This window comes from Gopherus flavomarginatus, chromosome 8 (assembly GCF_025201925.1).
Source record: "Gopherus flavomarginatus isolate rGopFla2 chromosome 8, rGopFla2.mat.asm, whole genome shotgun sequence".
NCBI classification, from domain to species: Eukaryota; Metazoa; Chordata; order Testudines; family Testudinidae; genus Gopherus; species Gopherus flavomarginatus.
In genome coordinates, this window is record NC_066624.1 from 62,963,594 (window position 1) to 62,980,174 (window position 16,581).

Consider the following 16,581-nt stretch of genomic DNA (forward strand, 5'->3'; position numbering starts at 1 on the left):
GAGATGGTGGGTTGTTGCATGTGGGCTTGTGAGGGGATTTAGTGCACACAAAAGGTGCCTGGTAGCATTGGGCAGAGCCAAGCAGAAGGCAGGTGGGTGTGTGCCAGCCCTCGCTCAGCCCACATTGCACCTCGGGGTGAGCTTGCAGCATCCTGCCTCTTGCACTGTGGCCTCCGCTGTCTATGTGATCTGCAGAAATGGGACTCGGCGGCAAACAAAAGGCTACAGCACTAGCCAGATGCAGCAGCAAGCGAGCTCCTGAGCAGCAGTTCTGCATGGCTAGTGCGTGTGATCCGCGTGTGCTGCACCTCTCAGTATGGATCAGACTGGCCCTGCTGCCAGCGCAGAGAGGGCAAGGAGCTGGCCCTACTTCCATGCATCCTGCACCACTGTGTGCACACAGGGGCAGGGAGGAGCAGTCCCCCAGCACGGCTGCTGCGGTGCAGGCCTCTCTCCCAGATAGGACGTGCTGCTGTGCCAAGGGATGTGCTGCATTCACACTCAGCTGTGCTCCAGGGAGCGGGGGACACTGAGGCACAACTCTCTGCAGAGGTGCCCCTGGGCAACTCCACCCTTCCTCCTCATAAGCAGCACCCACCAGGGATGACAAACAGTGGGGGGCACTGGGAAGGCAAAGGCAGGAATTTGGCACTTTGAGCTGGCAGGCGGCTCGAGGAGCAGGGTGTCTGTGGGTAGCACTGCGTGAAGGTATGCAGGCTACCCTGACCCCAGAGCAGCACCTCGCTGGCTGTATGCCACTGCACGGGACGCCTAGTCGGTGTCTCATCCCCCAAGGCTCCTGTCTCCTCTCGCCTGCTTGCAGGGTAGACGTGTTGGTGGAGTTGCTGGATTTGGATCGGGTGAAGAGGACCGGACTGGTGGAGCAGAGGCTGACTGGTCTGGAAGAGCAGGTGAGACAGAGCTCGAGGCGCATCAAGAGGACAGATGTTGTCATGGATGGGCTTGCGTGGAGTGGGTGGCATTTGGGATTGGGGGCTATATAAGGGGCACTTGGGATTGGGAGAGGGGACTGGTCTGGGGCCTGGGCAGCCAGCCATGTTCAGGATGAGGGGGTCATGCGGGGGGCAGGGAGTGGGTCAGAGGCCAGAGAGTGGGTCACGGTGAGGATCAAGCAGGCAAAACATCTCATCCAACTGCTCTGGGAAGACTTGCACTACTGGGGGGCGATACAGTCCCATCCCACCCCCAAGCCTCAGCTCCTGTTCTTATAGACCCCTGCAGCAGAGGAAGCCCAGCAGAACTGGGCACTGATTTCAGTCCCAAGGTCAGAGGAATTACCTGGAGGGTTACGCTCCCTGAGATAGTCTCCTGCCGGGGGGAGGAAGGTGCTCCAACCACTGTCCTGACAAAGCGGGGCCATGCCCCTTCTGGCTCTCACAATCATGGTAAAATTGAGCTAAACCAAAATCCAAACACATCCCTACGCCTGGAAACGGGGCATCCATGCACCCACCCCCATGTCCAAGCTGAGCCCTGGGCAGGAGCTGCTGGGAGATGGCTTTCCCTGATGGTTTGCCCTGCTTTGGATAGATGTTGCAGACAGCCAAGACCCTGGCCTGGATCGTGCGGGCCCTGCGTGGGAATGGATTTGGTTCAGAGGAGGATGCCCCCACCATGGGTAAGTCCAGCCAGTCTCTGGCTGCCAGCGTGTCAGACGAAAGACCAGCCTTTGTCTTCTAGGACCCCTTTCTCCTCTCACTTCTCCAGGGTTCCCACCTGCGTCACTCCGCTGGCTCCAGCGCAGGCCTGATTGGTGCCAGTGCAGCTGCCAGGGCTGAGAGCAGGACGGGGCAAGAGACTCCTGGGTGAGCTGGGTGGCAGGCCCTGCCCCACTGCAGAAGGAGCACAGAGAGTCCTGGATGCCCTGAGCTGGGGAAAGAGAGGAGGGGTTTTTCTCAAAGGGCCTGCTCTTGTTCCCAGGGCAGGCAGCAGGCATTGCGCCCAGGCTGGGAGGCTCGCTGCCAGCTTCTGCATACCCTGTGTGGTGTGCCGTGGCAGCTGGGTGCTACACAGTGCAGCAGACTCCTACTAATTCCACTCCTCATCTCCAGCCCCACTGTATTGGAGATCGTCCTTCCCACCCCTTCCCCAGCAGCTCCCCACCTCCACTTGCCTCAGCTCCCTCCCATGCTGGATTCCTTCTCCGGGCCCTCGGGGTCTGTGCAGGGGGAGCAGGGCTGCGGGATGGGGAGGGGGCAGGGGCGAATGTGTGACTGTGCTGGGGAAGGGAGGAGAGGCAGACCCACTTCTATGGGGGCAGTGCAACAAATTGCAAGTTCTAGGCTCAAATCTTCAGCACCCAATGTCCTGTGCAGACAATGCCTGCCACTGAGGGGGTGGCCAGGGGCACAGGGTCTGAAGCCTACTGGCCCCAGCAGGAGACTTTCCAGTGTTCCCAGGCCCAGAGAACCTGGGTCAGGCCCAGAGAGTGGGGAAGCAAAGCCGTTCTCATGGGGAAACCCAGCTAACCCTGGCAGCAGGTGGCACGAACCCCATTGCTTTCACCCCAAATCTTCTCAGAAGTCACATTCCTCTGCTCCATGGAGGTCTCGGCTCTTTGCGTTTGTCTCCCAGTCCCCAGCAAAGCCCCGGAGCTGAAGGAGTACGGCTCAGAGGAGAAGCCCGAGGAGACGACAGCTCCGTACCATGTGAGCGCCCGCAACCTCCTCTATCCCAGCTCCTCCACAGTGCGTTTCCCAGTGCCGGACGAGAAGGTGCCCTGGGAGGTAGGAGAGCGCGACTGTAGGGAGCAGGGCTTGTGGATGGGAGACCTGCCCGGAGGAGAGGGGCTGTAGCCTGTGACGCTTGGGTTGTGTTGATGGAAGCATGCAGGTCCAGTGGGCAGAGCACAGAGCTGGAGCCAGGAACCCCTGTGCCTGGCTCTGATGCTGCCTCATTCAGTGACCCTAAGCCTAAGATGTCAAGCGAGGGGGCCTCCAGCCATCGTTCGGCCACGTGGTCTGGGGAGGGAGCTCAGCAGCTTGGCACAGCAGGCCAAGGGGAGTACGGACCTACCTGCGGAATTAAACGCCACACTTTGCGCACTTCTCACGGAGGATGCGGGGCTCCCCCTTGCCGTGCCCATGTCTGTGCTGTCCTGAGTCCCGTTTCCAGCAGTGAGTCGGGTACTCATTGCAGGTCCCACCCCCATGCCAGCATCCCCCTGGAGACAGGTGAGACTCCTGCAGCACTGGGTGCACTTGAGGACGTTCCCTAGAGGGCGCTGTCTGGGCTGCACTGCCTTAGGGGTGCTGGGCCTGGGGCTGCCCCGTCCCACTGGGAGGCCGGCCCACTCCCTGGGGATCCTAGAGGAGACTGAACTAAACTCGGAGCTCAGGGACCAGCTGTGCCAAGAACAGACGCCCATGTGAGGCTCAGTGAAATGGGGAGGGCAGAGAGGGGCTCAGGGGAGCCGTGGCTTCGGCAGCCCAGGATCAGGCCTTCAATGAATCCTCTCCTCTGAGAGCCCCGCTTTCACTTTGGAGTGTGGTTCTCCCCACCCTCGTCAATTTCAGCAGAATTCCCCAGCATCAGTGCTCCACGGCTGGGCTTGGATAGGATACCAAGGAGGCCAGTCTTTATCTTGCTCGGAGGGTAGTTCCTCTGGGCCACCTTGGGGTTTGCCAGCTCTCTGGAGGGAGGGGGCTGTGCCATCCTGGAGCCACTGGCGGGAGGGCTGTGCCCCTGGGCCGGCAGGACGTGTGTGAAGTGGTTTGTGTGCTCTGCAGGTGGAGTTCCAGATCTATGACCCTCCCTTCTACACGGCAGACAGGAAGGAGGTGGTTGCGTGTGATCCTCTCAGAGAGTGAGTGTGGGACCAGGTAGTCTCAGTCTCTCTCTCTCTCTCTCTCTTTCTCTATCTGTCTCATTCTCTCAACCCCTGACCTCAATTCCAGCCCCCTGCCTTTGTGTATCCATCTCCCCCACTGGCTGGCACTCTCCTGCTCTCTGCCCAGCCCCGGTTCTCTCCCAGGCCGGCCGGCTGGCTCCGTTGGTGTTTGCAGCTGCTCCTCAGTGCTGTGTGCTGAAGAGGACAGGGGCTCTGTTCTGTCTTCCAGCTCCCTGGAGTCTCTTTCGAAGATAAACTACAATGCGATGGACGGACTGATCAACCGGCAGAGCTTCCATGGCACATACGCCGTCCAGAACAGGCTGCCGCTGTGAGTGAGATGGGGAGTGGAGGGGTGGGCTTCTCACACAAACGCTGCCAAAGCAAACTGGCTCTGGTGCCTTGGTGCTCTGGCTCCGGCTCAGTGATACCATTTTCCCAGGCAAGGGTGGCTCCACGCACCAGCGCAGCAAGTGTGTGCAGGGGCTTTCGGCATTGCGCCTGTGGGATGTCCGCCAGCCCCATGGCTTCGACGGCAATTCGCCGGTGGGGACGCCAATGGCGCGGCACCGGCAGACCTCCCGCAGGCATGCCACCGAATCCACGTGACCAGCGCACCGCCCGCAGGCATGCCGCCGAATCTGCATGACCAGCACGCCGCCCGCAGGCGCACCACCGAATCCCCGTGACCAGCGCACTGCCTGCAGGCGCGCCGCTGAAAGCCGCTTGCCTACTGTGCTTGGGGCAGCAAAAACCTTAGAACCGCCTCTGCTCCCAGGGGTAGGGAGGAAGAGGGCAGCCCAACTTCAGACCAGTCACAAGCCACATGTGCCTCCTGTGGTCTCACAGTGCAGTGCACAGTCACTCAGATCTCATGGGCGGCATGTGAACACCTCCACTGGGGAGGCTAGTCCAGGGCCACCCAGAGGGGGCAGCAAGTGGGGCAATTTGCCCCAGGCCCCAGGCCCTGTGAGCCCTGGCCGAGAATCCCTTCCCTGGCTAGAGGCGCCTTTTTAATTTTTACTCAACCGGCGGCAGTCCGGGTCTTCAGCGGCAGGCCCTTCACTCGCTCCGAGTCTTCGGCGGCACTTTGGCAGCGGGTCTTTCAGTGCTGCCGAAGACACGGAGCAAGTGAAGGTCCTGCCGCCGCTGAAGACTCAGAGCGCCACCCAGTGAGTACAAGCGCCACAGCAGGTGGTGCCTTTTTTTTATGTTCACTCCCCCATTTTGCCCCAGGCCCCCTGAATCCTCTGGGTGGCCCTGGTAGCCCCTGGCCCTGCCCCTTCTACCCAAGGCCACGCCCCCTCCCCCGCAAGAGCCCTGAGCTCCCTTCCCCCTGTGGCCAGAGGAGCCCTGGCTGAACCACCCAGAATCCCAAGCTGCGGCTGGCCCAAGCACCAGCCCAACCCCTGGGCCGCCGGCCAGCCCAATCCGTCCCTGGCCATTGGCCGGCTTAAGCTATTCCGGGCCGCCGGCCACCCTGGTTCACCAGCCAGCCCAAGCCGTCAGCTGGTTGAGGTGTGGGGAAAGTCCAGGGAAAGAAACCCTAATGTGTCAAAGCAGGTTCTACAGGAGCAAATATTTCTACCCAATGTCACTCTATAAACTTCTCTCCATGGATGGGGACCAGACCATGTGTCTGATGGTGCCTCTGACACTGTGGAAAATAGTGCTCTTGATCCTAAACCAACCAAAGCTCCATGCAATTGTCCCCTAGAAGCCTCATGACAAAGTGAAATGGAAACAGCCAATGGCTCCCCAGGGAAACGGGATGGTGAACATGAACCAAGAGTCATGGCCCTTTCTATCCTGGTGGAAGCATTCCCACCTTCCAGTGCGCTCCCCACTGCTCTAGATAACTCCACTGTGCACTCATAACTAGAAGCCACCGTGACTTCTCCCATCCTGGTGAAGGCGTCTGGAATGTTCGTTTATGTTCATTTCCTGAAATTGGGTTGAGCAATTATCCTTTGATGGTTGGAATTTTCCAAAGCTCCAAGAAGCGAAAACGGGAGTGGAAATGTGTCTTCCTCCAGGGCTGTGCTGAAACATTTCCAGCGCCTTTGTTGTTTGCACAAACACAGCGTCACCCCGTGACATTGGCCGTTGAGTTCCATGAGCGACGGCATGATTGAACAAGCCAATAATCCTGGTGAAGGAATACCAATGCCTCTCTGGCTCTTTCTGTGCTAGGAATCCTATGGGCAGGACGGGGTTACGAGGCCGAGGAAGCCTACGCTTCTTTGGACCGAACCGTGCGCTGCACCCCATAGTGACATGGTGAGTACAGTGAGTGAGATCTCGGCTTGCACATCTGGGCACCATTCTCCTGGCACGTGGCAGTTACTGGACTAGAGCAGCACCCTCTACTGGCTGAGCTAGGAACATTATGTCTGTAACGCACGGGGCAGAGGCCTCTGTCGTACAGAAGGAAATGTATTGCTAAAACGATGCCTGTTCTTTGTTTTAAATAAAGAGCAGCCTGTTCTTATTTCATAGACCATGGTGCTATTGTGTAGCAATTATATCTTTGATAATCGTCTGTTATTTCTTAGCACTTACAGTAATCACCACTTAATGCTTTCAATGCACTTTACAGTCATTAGCTAATTGATGGTCACTGCACTCAGATAGGAAGTATTAGATCCCTGGAGAAGGTAAATGACTAGCCCAAGGCCACGTGGTGAATTGGGAGTAGAAAAAGGATTAGACTCCAGAAGTCGCTGGTGTCTGTCTGGCCCACGACCAGGCTTAACAACTTGTCTCAGGAGCTGTGCTTTCCCCTTGTTATCCTGGAAACAGGGCTGGGGGATCTTGGGAAACTGGCTTGTTTTCTAACAGAGGTAAAGGCTAGGAGTGTGTAATCTCCTTGATGACGTTCATGAGAGCCTGGGGTCTCCAGCAAAGTCCATCATGGCCCTCCCTGAGCACTGAAACTGATCTTCGCTGCCGTGCCACGGGGAGGTACTGGAGGAGCCAGCTCCCAGGGCAGCATGACACATTTCTCTTTTGTAGCTGGAGAAGGAACATGGATGGATCCATTTATAGAAAGAACCTAAAGAAAATGCTGGAGGTCTTAGTTGTCAAGTCTCCTGTGTCAGATCACTGGGCTCTGCCAGGGGTAAGTGCTAAGGAGCCCATCGACCTGACCTAGGTTTCAAAGGCTCAGAAAATGTAGGCAGAGAGATGTTATTGGCATCACAAGCTATACCCATGTTACTAAAATGTAAAACATAGACAGGCCCTGTGGGTCACTGCAGGAGGGAGATACAATCTGCCTTCAGCTGTGGATTCCGTGCATCATATCCCCCATGCCCAGAGGTCTCATAATTCTGCCAGAACAGCCCAGTTGTCCATCTGGCCTTAGCCTGTCCAGTGCAGAATGCACCTTATAATGCAATACAATACTACAAGTGGCATTTCATCGTCCCCCAGCCTAGCAGGTGATTAATAGTCTGTATCATTTTCCTCCTTGTTAGTTTAACAGCCAGTTCTGACTCAAGAGTGTCTGCTCAAAGCCTGGCCTCAGAAACATCATGTGGCAGTGAGTTCCAGAGGTGAATTAAGTTATGTGCAATATGTGCAAAACCATATTTTCAGGCACACCTAATGAGTTTCTGCCATGGGTGTCCCTTCACTCCTTGCCCAGAGCAGACCTGTGGGATGCTCCATGCTTGTTCCCCCATCTGGGACAGTGTATAGTTTGGGAACTCTGCTTCCTTAGTAGTAAGCATGGGGCCTGCTGTCTTTGCTACAGTCAGGGAGGAGTCCCAGCTGTCTGTGCAAACAGTGCCCAGTTGTGATGGTCTGGTTCTGTGCAGGGATCACTGGAGCCAGGGGAATCGCTGCCACTGAAGCTGAAGCGAGTCCTGAGGAGGGAGTTCTGGCCACAGTTCCAGAACCTGCTAAACCAAGGTGCAGAGGTATGCTGGGCACGCCACATGGCACCGTGTTGGGAAGCAGGACAAGAGTCAGCCGCACATTCCCATGATGATAACATGCCAGTTCCTCCCACGCAGGACAGGGTGACCCCAGAATGGGCCCAGGCGGCAGTTCTGTGTACATGACGCTGGTGTGGTCTGTGGAGGAATGGTAGAACAGGCCAGGATTGTCCTGCCGGTCACAACAACCATCGTGTGGGACTTGCTGTGTTTAAGCAGAGTTCCCAGGCAATGTGCCAGAGTTCCCTTGGGACACCACTGGCTGCAGGACCGTCCCATGACCAGGATGGTGTATGTGAAAGCAGGACTTTCCCCCAGCCCCCACTCTGTCACCAAGAGTGGCAAAAGTTCCCTATGAGTGGGCGGGACCGCCAGTGCCCAAACCCTATCCCTGTCCCCTATGCTGCCCCTTTTCCCAGAAACCCTGCCCCCACACAACCCCTACTCCTAGAGGCCCCACACTCATGCCACCCCTTCTCTGAGGCCCTGCCCCCATCCCATCTCTTTCCCCGCAACACCCCGTCTCCTGCTCACTCCTCTCCACCCCCTCCCCTTCTCTCTCACCCTAACGGGCAGGACCGGTGCAACCATTTAGGCAAACTAGGCAGCCGCCTAGGGCACCTAGTGATTGGGGGCACCTAAAAGCCCGCTCAGGTGAGGAGGTGGAGTGGAGGTGAGCTGGGGCAGAGGGCGGGGGCACAGGGAGGGCCGCCCACAGTAATGGGGGGGACGCACAGGGGAACCGCTCCCCGCCCTAGATCACCTCCACTCTGCCTCCTTCGCTGAGCACGCAGCCCCTGCTCTAAGTCTCCTCCAATCGGCGCCGCAAGCCTGGGAGGGGAGGAGAATTAGAGCGGTGCCAGCGTGCTCAGTGGAGGAAGAGGCGCCGAGGTGAGCTGGGGCGGGCTCCCCAGGTGCTGTTAGCTGCCGTGGAGGGGGCGAGGTTAGCTGCCGCGGGCGGCGGGGGGGGGCTCCCCGGGCGGGGTTAGCTTCCATAGGGGGAATCTCCTCAGGCGAGGTTAGCTGCCACAGAGGGGCTCCCCAGGTGGGGTTAGCTTCTGCAGGGGGGGTTTCCCCGGGTGGGGTTAGCTGCCACAGAGGAGGGGGGGGGTCTCCCCAGGCGAGGTTAGCTGCAGAGGAGGGGTAGCTGCTGCAGGGGGTCTCCCCACATGGGGAGAGTGGCGGGCTTCCTGCCGGGGGGGGCTGGGTTAGCTGCCGGGGGGGGGGGGCAGGGTGCGGGGGTGGCGCAAGGTGGAAGTTTTGGCTAGGGCGTGAAACTTCCTTGCATCAGCCCTGCTAATGGGGGTAAAAGTGGGGGTGCCATGGCCCCCTGGCCCTCCTGTTCTGGCACTCCTGAGCCAGGTCACAGCTGACCTTCTGCAGCACACTGAAACCCAAAGGGAACTCTTCCCAGCTGCCCTCTCTATCCCTCAGGTATACAAAGGCTACGTCGATGACCCCAGGAACACGGACAATGCCTGGATCGAGACAGTGGCCATCAACGTGCACTTTGAAGATCAGAACGACATGCAGATGAAGCGGCTGAACTCGGTAAATGCCTTTTGCCTTCTGTCCCACAAAGCACTAACTTCCATGAGGAAAGGCCTCAGGCCTGAGACAGGGCTGAGCAGGTATCTCCGCAGGACCTGAGCCAGCGTTCACTGAAGTCAATGAAGAGCCTCATGCCAACTTCAGTGGGTGTGAGATCAAGCTGCAGAGCCCAGGGAATGGCCCAGATCTCAGCAGTGTGGTGGTGTGCTCACATGTCTTGTGGTCCCATTCCATCCTGCTTCTCTGCCTGCAGGTGGGGGGGACCCAGCCTGGACAATGCAGAAAAGGAGCAGGTGAGAGAGGCATTTGCTCCTGGATAGCAATGGGGGTGGTGTAGAAATGGAGCTAGGCAGAGGAGAGACAGAGTGAAAGGGGCTGCAAGAGGAGAGAAAGAGGAGAGGGAGGAGAGGCCAGGGTAGGGTTGCTAACCCTCCTGGTTTGGCTGGGAGTTTCCTGGAATCGGGCTTGATCTCCTGGAGGGTACTGAAGCCAATCCAGGAGATTTTAGGGAACTAAAAGTCCAGTGGTGCAGAGGGGCTCAGTCAGGCTACCTACCTGCCCTGGCTCCGCGCCACTCCCAAGAAGCAGTGACATGTCTGGCAGCGGTTCCTAGGGAGAGGCACAGCCGGGGGTCGGGGGGGTCTCTGCGTGCTGCTCCTGTCCCAAGTGCCGACTCCGCAGCTCCCATTGGCTGGGAACGTGGAACTGTGGCCAAGGGAGCTGTGGGGGCGGTACTTACAGGCAGGGGCAGCACACAGAACCACTTGGCTGCCCATGAGCCTAGGAGCCGCTGACGGACATGCTGCCGCTTGTGGGAGCCACCCGAAATAAGCACCGCCTGGCTGGAGCCTGCACCCTGAACCCCTACCGCACCACAACCCTCTGACCCAGCCCACTCCCACACCCAAACTCCCTCCCAAAGCCCGCACCCCGAACCTCCTGACACACCCCAACCCTCTGTCCCAGCCCTGAGCCCCCTCCCACACCCAAACTCCCTCCCAGAGCTCACACCCTGAACCCCTCCTGCACCCCAGCCCTGAGCTCCCTCCTGCATCCAAACTCCCTCTCAGAGCCTGCACCCTGAAACCCCTGCTCCAGGTCAGAATCTCCTCCTACCCCCAAACTGCCTCCCAAAGCCCACACCCCCAGCCTCCTCCTGCACCCCAACCCCCTGCCCCAGATCTGAGCCCTTTCCTACACTCAAGCTCCATCCAAGAGCTCACACCTCAAATCCTCTCCTGCACCCCAACCCCCTGCCCCAGGCTCAGCCCGGAGCCCTCTCCCATACTCTGAACCCCTCGGCCCCATCCCCTAGCCCAGAGCCTGCACCCCATCCCCCTGCCCCAGCCCAGTGAAAGCAAGTGAGGGTGGGGGAGAGCAAGCAATGGAGGCAGGGGGGCTGGAGTGAGCAGGAAAGCGAGGCCTCGGAGAAGGGATGGTGCAGGTGCAGGGCCTTGGGAAAGGGGCAGGGCAGGGGGCGGTGCTAGGGTGTTTGGGTTTGTGTGATTAGACAGCTGGCAACCCTAGGCCAGGGAGAAGCACAGCAGTGGAGCAGGGCGTGCTGTTAAGTTTAGTGTGGAAGGACTGTACATGCAGCAGCAGGCACCATGAGACCAGACCCCAGGAAAATTCAATGACTTCCTTCATTCGAAATCTATTACCTGCCTGACGCTCTACCTCCGCTCAGCACTGAGGTAGAGCAGCCGGGCCATTGCTGTGTCCTGTGGGAAAGAACGGCATCTCATCATTGGGGAGGACATAGCCCCAGGAACTAGCTTTTATTCAACACCGTTGGAGTCCCCTTGTTAAAAAACCAGTAGTTAGTGCTTGTGCTAGTCTCAGGTAATCAAGGCTTGGGGAAAATAGCTCCTCCGTCCCTGAGCCATTCCGTCCCAGGCTTTGCTGTGCCAGCTGCGCGCCGAGTGCAGCTGGAAACACGCCCTCTGTGGCAATGTCAGCCTGCGTGTAACATCTTGGATTTCCACTCCCAGTTTCTCCAGGGCAGGGACCCAGAGCCGTGTGTCCGGTGGCAGCTGGTGGACAAGAGAATTCCGCTGTATGCAAACCACAAGGAACTGCTGCAGAAGGTGACTACTCTTTTGGGGGCCTATTACTGATATTACGGCTGCCACCTGGGATGGATTTTCCAGAGCTGGGAGAAGCGTCATGGAGATCTGCTTGCCTGGTCCACTTATCTCCTGTTGCTCTAGACTGGGGCTTTGGGTGTGTACCTTGGCTTAACCCTTCAGGCTCAGCGGGACCATGAATAACATGCCATGCTACATGACTCTCCTTCTCACTCTCTTGTATCATTACTTGCGAGTGAACGTTACACTCTCGTGAGTCACAGATGGCAGCGGCTTGTGCCAGGCCCTCCTCCTTGCAGGAGCTTCCCCACACAGCTCTGCCAACGCACAACAAATTTAGCTGGCAACTTCCCCTTTTGTTGTGGCCTTGGCTTTCTCCTGGGCAGAGCCTGACACTTTGGCTGAGTTAGCAGTGGGTTTGGGATGTGCACAAGTGGGGCCTGGAAAGAGACTTAACTCATGGGCCAGTTTTTCCACCCACGTCTGTACAGGTGAAAGGCTCCTGATGTGTGGTGCCACCTAGTACCCGGCCAGGACACCTGCATTCAGTTCCTTGCTCTGCCACAGACTCCCTGGGGGAGCTTGGGCCCATCACTTAGGGAGGGACTCACAAAAGTTCAATGTCCCATAGGTAGAGGAGCCCCTCTCTTAGGTATCAGCACCTCCCCTTGGCTGGCTTAGGCAGGTCCCACCTAGTGTGCCAGCTTTGTGGGGCACAGTCTCAGGGCCATCTCTCCCCATGCATTGTATAGGGACCCTAGGCACCGAATGCAGCTTTGTGGATCCCCGTGTGAGCTGTGATTTGGTAGGCTCCGCAACACCCAACGTCACATCACCTAAGTCCCTTTGTGACTATGGGCCCGAGTTTCTTTAGGCCTCAGTTTCCTGTTGGTACTGTGGCTCCTCTGGCTCACCTGTGGGGATTGTAGGCTCTGTACAGCAGGGGCTGTCTCTACCTGTGTTATGTACAGCGCCTAGCGCAATGGGTGCCTCATCTTTGCTGGGGCCCCCAGTCCCCACTTTCATGGCGTAAGCTAACACTAACGGGGAGGGGCAGCAGATCCCATGGCTGCCCTCACTCTGCTGCTGACGCACCTGGGCTACCGTACATCCTCTCGCTAAATGGCATTGTTCCATTCACCACACTCGCCCCGCTCCTAGGGGCACCTGAGCTTGGATTTAGGCCAGCATCTCACTCCTAGGCCAGTCCATACGGGGTCTTCCCACTGCCCCCTCCCTTTCATTACAGGTACCCTCTGTTTTTCTCTTGATGCCTACTCTGAATCTTGGCTGCTCCTGTGTATATCAGCCATGGTCATGCTCTCCTGGGGCTTGGAGAACAGCAGGGATCTTTCTCTAGGCTGGCACTGGTTCTGCTTCAAGGAATACGAAGCAGGAGATGTCACCCTTCCCCCTATCAGCCAGTTGATATGTCTCACTCTTAGCCCTGAGCTCAGACATCCTGAAGGGCATGTGCCTGGAAGACGCTCCGGAGCCCAGGGTTTCCAGAGCTCATGTCATTTCTCTACTTCTGCCAGAGGCAGACCTGGCTGTCAGACCCCTCCCTTGCACCCGATCACACTCACGTCACTCACCCTAGATCCAGAGGATGCTGAATGCTGTGGCTCCTCTACAGACTTATGTGTAAAGTGCTTTGGGATCTTTTGGACTAGAAGTGTCTATAATGTGTGTGCGAGCTACTTGGTCCTGTTGCCATCTCACTGGGTTTGACATAAAAATGTTGACTCCCAAGTGGGGTTATGGGACAGCACGTTACAAAGGAATTAACCCCAAACTAGGCTGAGCATCCACTGCTATTATTTATTTCTTGCTCTGGTTCTTAGGTTGTGTCCCTGGCACCCCTGTTAAAGCCCAGAATCCTCATATTTGGCCCTGAATATGCTGGGAACTATATTGTATCTGAGCTTATTCCTTGAACCAGCTCTAGTTGCCTTCCTTAGCTGCTAGCATGCCAGCGGCCTGGGCAGAAAGCACCTAGCCATCAGGGCCTAAATTGTGCCCCCAGCCATTGCCATCCCCTCCCAGGGCTGGAGCAATAAAACGTGGCTGGCGGGTGGTTCTGGAGGACAAGGGGGATGACTCGGGAAAGCCAGGTTATGGAGACAAGGTGAGTGAGATTGCGTATTTGGGTTTGAATTTGAAATAGCTGCTGTTAAAGTGTCAGCGTCGTAAATAGGCACATGTCCGGACCAGGCATTGTGGGGGAAGTAGTACCATGGGAGATAGACTGCAGATCCCTTTTCCGGTCATTCTTCCTTTGGATTCCTGTGCAGCCCCCAAACATCCACCTCGGGGTTCCCATTCCTTACGAAGCCGCTGGACACAGATCCTTGATTTCCCACCCTGACACAATTCAGCGCTAGAAATGAACAGCGTGGTCACAGCCTTTCGCCAGCCAGTCACACGTAGCTCCCAGGCAAGCCGACCAGGATCTCCAGATCAAAAACAGTTCAAAACAAGCTACGAAAGAGTTTGCATATAAACCTACTTAGCGAGAACATCTGTCGAGCCCCCTCAGTCCATTAGCTAGCTGTGGGGCAGGAAGAGGTCCAGACTCTAGCACTTTGGCCTCGGTTCACAAAGGGATTTAGGCATCTAAGTCCCAGCTATAGGCTCCACAAAACGTCCTCTGAAGTCTGTGGCTGCCTCAAGTCACGTTTGTTGCAGTAAAATATTCCGTGGGCACCAAAGTTTCTGCCTCTGAGCATGTGCCAGGCTGCCTCCAGGAGGGTGTCCAGGTGCCTGTCTCCCACCTAAGCCCTGGCATGACTCGTGGATAAGGAGGGGATAGGCGTTTGCCCACCTAAGTTGCATGTGGGACCGAATCCAATGGGTGCGCCCTAAGCATGCTTACTGGGTCAGGTGCCACATGTGAGTTTACACAAAACAGCTGAGGGAGGAGGAGCTCCCTCCTATGTTTTAGCCCAGCGATATGGGGACTCATCTGGGATGTAGGAGACCCCCATTCGTGTCCCCCCTCCATCCAATGAAAAGAAGGGATTTGAACAGGGCTCTAGCTATTCTGCAGTGCCCTTCTTCCCTCAGTCTCTCCAGCTGACGCTGTTGAATTGTGGAGAAATACTTAGTGTCATTGGAGCAGGGGGACTGGTGCCTGGGAGTCTCAGCTCCTGGGTAAGTGCTCTAACCAGCAGGCTATACAATCATTCTCATGCGCTCTTTCCTCACTTCTCCGCTGTAGGACAGCTTTAACCAGAGAGGCTGAGGGAACCCCACAGCCCAGCACCTGTGAGGTGACAGGTCGCTGTTCAGAACCCTCCTCCTCCTCAGGCATAGGGGAAACATGATGCAGGGGCTCTCCCCACCCCCGATGAGTGTGGTAATACTCAGCAGCCCAGCGCCTAAGTCCCTTTGTGAAGCTAGGCCTTGATGACTGTGGCTGGTCTCAATGGGATTTTTTCCTGTCATTTAGTCAGTCTTTGCCCAATCAAACTATTCCTTCCACAATAATACACTGAGCAGAACAACAGCATCTCACCTGCAATGACACACCAAAGTGGGCTTCAGTGTTTGCATAAGGGGACGGAATGATGTTTTATTTAATGCCTCTCTTAACTCAATTATTCTAACAATTAAGACCCATTGCATATGATGTCCTTTTAGTAAATGGTCACTATGGAACTTAACTCCCTCCGCGCTAGGGCCACATCTGTTACTGCGTGTAATTCCACACTCAGAATGTTGGAATTCATTGATTTAGACAGCTGTACCGAATAAAAACACACCGCAAGAGTTCTGGATGTTAATGGGATCCGAGATGGAGGGTTGCAGCTTCCAAGATAAACAGCTTTGCTTCGCCTCCACATGGCAGTGACTAGGCCAGCATTAATGGCATGACTTGCATTAGGGCCAGTCACATTAGCTCTGCAGGGTTGTTGTGCTAGAAGCTGGCTTTCCACTATAAGCCTAATTTAGTCATAAACATAAACTCCCCAATACCCAAACAATTTGTGGACAAATTCCTAGGCCACAGCCCCTAGCTTACTCCAGTACAGAAATGGTTGGGCAAGTCTGTAGCAAATCTGAGACCGTATTTAGACGAGATTAGCATTGTCAGACCACTGCATTATTTGGCTTGCTACCGATCTGGAATGGCTTTCCCTACAACCACCATTTGATCGTATTCCTTCCCTTCTGCCTGGAGCGGGGCCTTTCCACATCGGCCTGGGATTTCTTGGCATTTGAGGAGATCTCAGCACATTTAACATGGACATAGAGAATTAATTCAGTAAGTGTCCTCTCATGCCATTGATACATTTGTAATAAATACCTGTGTCCAGGGGGAAATTAGTCCTTAGTAGCCACCAGGCCACTGAGCGCTCAAGGGATGGCTTTACTCATGCAATATGCTTTGGGCCAGATCCTCAGCTGGTAGAAACTGGCACAGCTAGTGGTCATTTCTGCCAGTTCAGGATCTGGCCCGTTATCTGCCATGTGCAGAATGGGACTGGTTCTGCTTGCACATACACAGGTTTTGCACAGGTGTAATTCCATGGCCCTCTGTGGAGCTACTCCTGATTTACATCATTATAAGTTAGAGGGAATGCACCCCAGCCTCCCTGGCATGAATTCATGCTTTGTCACATAGGCCTTGCTCATCTGCTGCCCCGTCTCCTTCTCCATGTCTGGGCTGAAGGCCTGCAGGCCATGTGGGGAGGTACACTGTCTGTACAGCATCCCCCCTAGAAGTGATGCCACCATCCTCTGCCTGACCTTTGGACTCCTCTGCCTGTATCTGGGGGTGTTGACTGGGAAATAATGTCCAGCTTAGGCTAAAAAGACAGAAATGCATGTCTGAGCCTAGAGCAGGGGTGTCCCAGATCCAGCCCAGCTGAGGCATTTGAATGCATCACAAGCCAGGTTGGCTTGTACAGAAGTTCAGCTTTTGTTTGAAACCAACAAGTCCATTTCTAGCCCTGGCACTTGTAAAGAAAAACATCTGAACATGGATTTAGTATAAACCGCTGCAGTGCTGTCTGCCTGAGTCTGCAGGGAGCCTGAAACAACAGCTCTGAGCTGTGACCTCTCCTACCTGCTAGTCATCTAATTGGAGTGAGACCCTTACAACCCAGTGATGGCACTTCCCCTGTCATTAACTACTTCATCGCTGTAT

The 16,581-nt window shown here is 56.2% G+C and overlaps 1 protein-coding gene across 3 annotated transcripts in view; it reads left to right on the plus strand.

Moving 5' to 3' along the window:
• TRPM2 (transient receptor potential cation channel subfamily M member 2) overlaps positions 1–11,629 on the plus strand; it is a 17,180-nt gene extending 5,551 nt beyond the window's left edge. For 2 of the 3 annotated variants that reach the window (XM_050965536.1, XM_050965538.1), the window contains 10 exons: positions 824–911; positions 1,552–1,639; positions 2,596–2,747; positions 3,750–3,826; positions 4,080–4,181; positions 6,044–6,130; positions 6,866–6,971; positions 7,672–7,773; positions 9,226–9,342; positions 11,334–11,629. In XM_050965536.1, the coding sequence (XP_050821493.1) occupies positions 824–911; positions 1,552–1,639; positions 2,596–2,747; positions 3,750–3,826; positions 4,080–4,181; positions 6,044–6,130; positions 6,866–6,971; positions 7,672–7,773; positions 9,226–9,342; positions 11,334–11,459 (1,045 nt within the window). In that variant the 3' untranslated portion in view covers positions 11,460–11,629. The other variant, XM_050965537.1, reaches the window with a different exon arrangement.
• Positions 11,630–16,581: the final 4,952 nt, after the last annotated feature.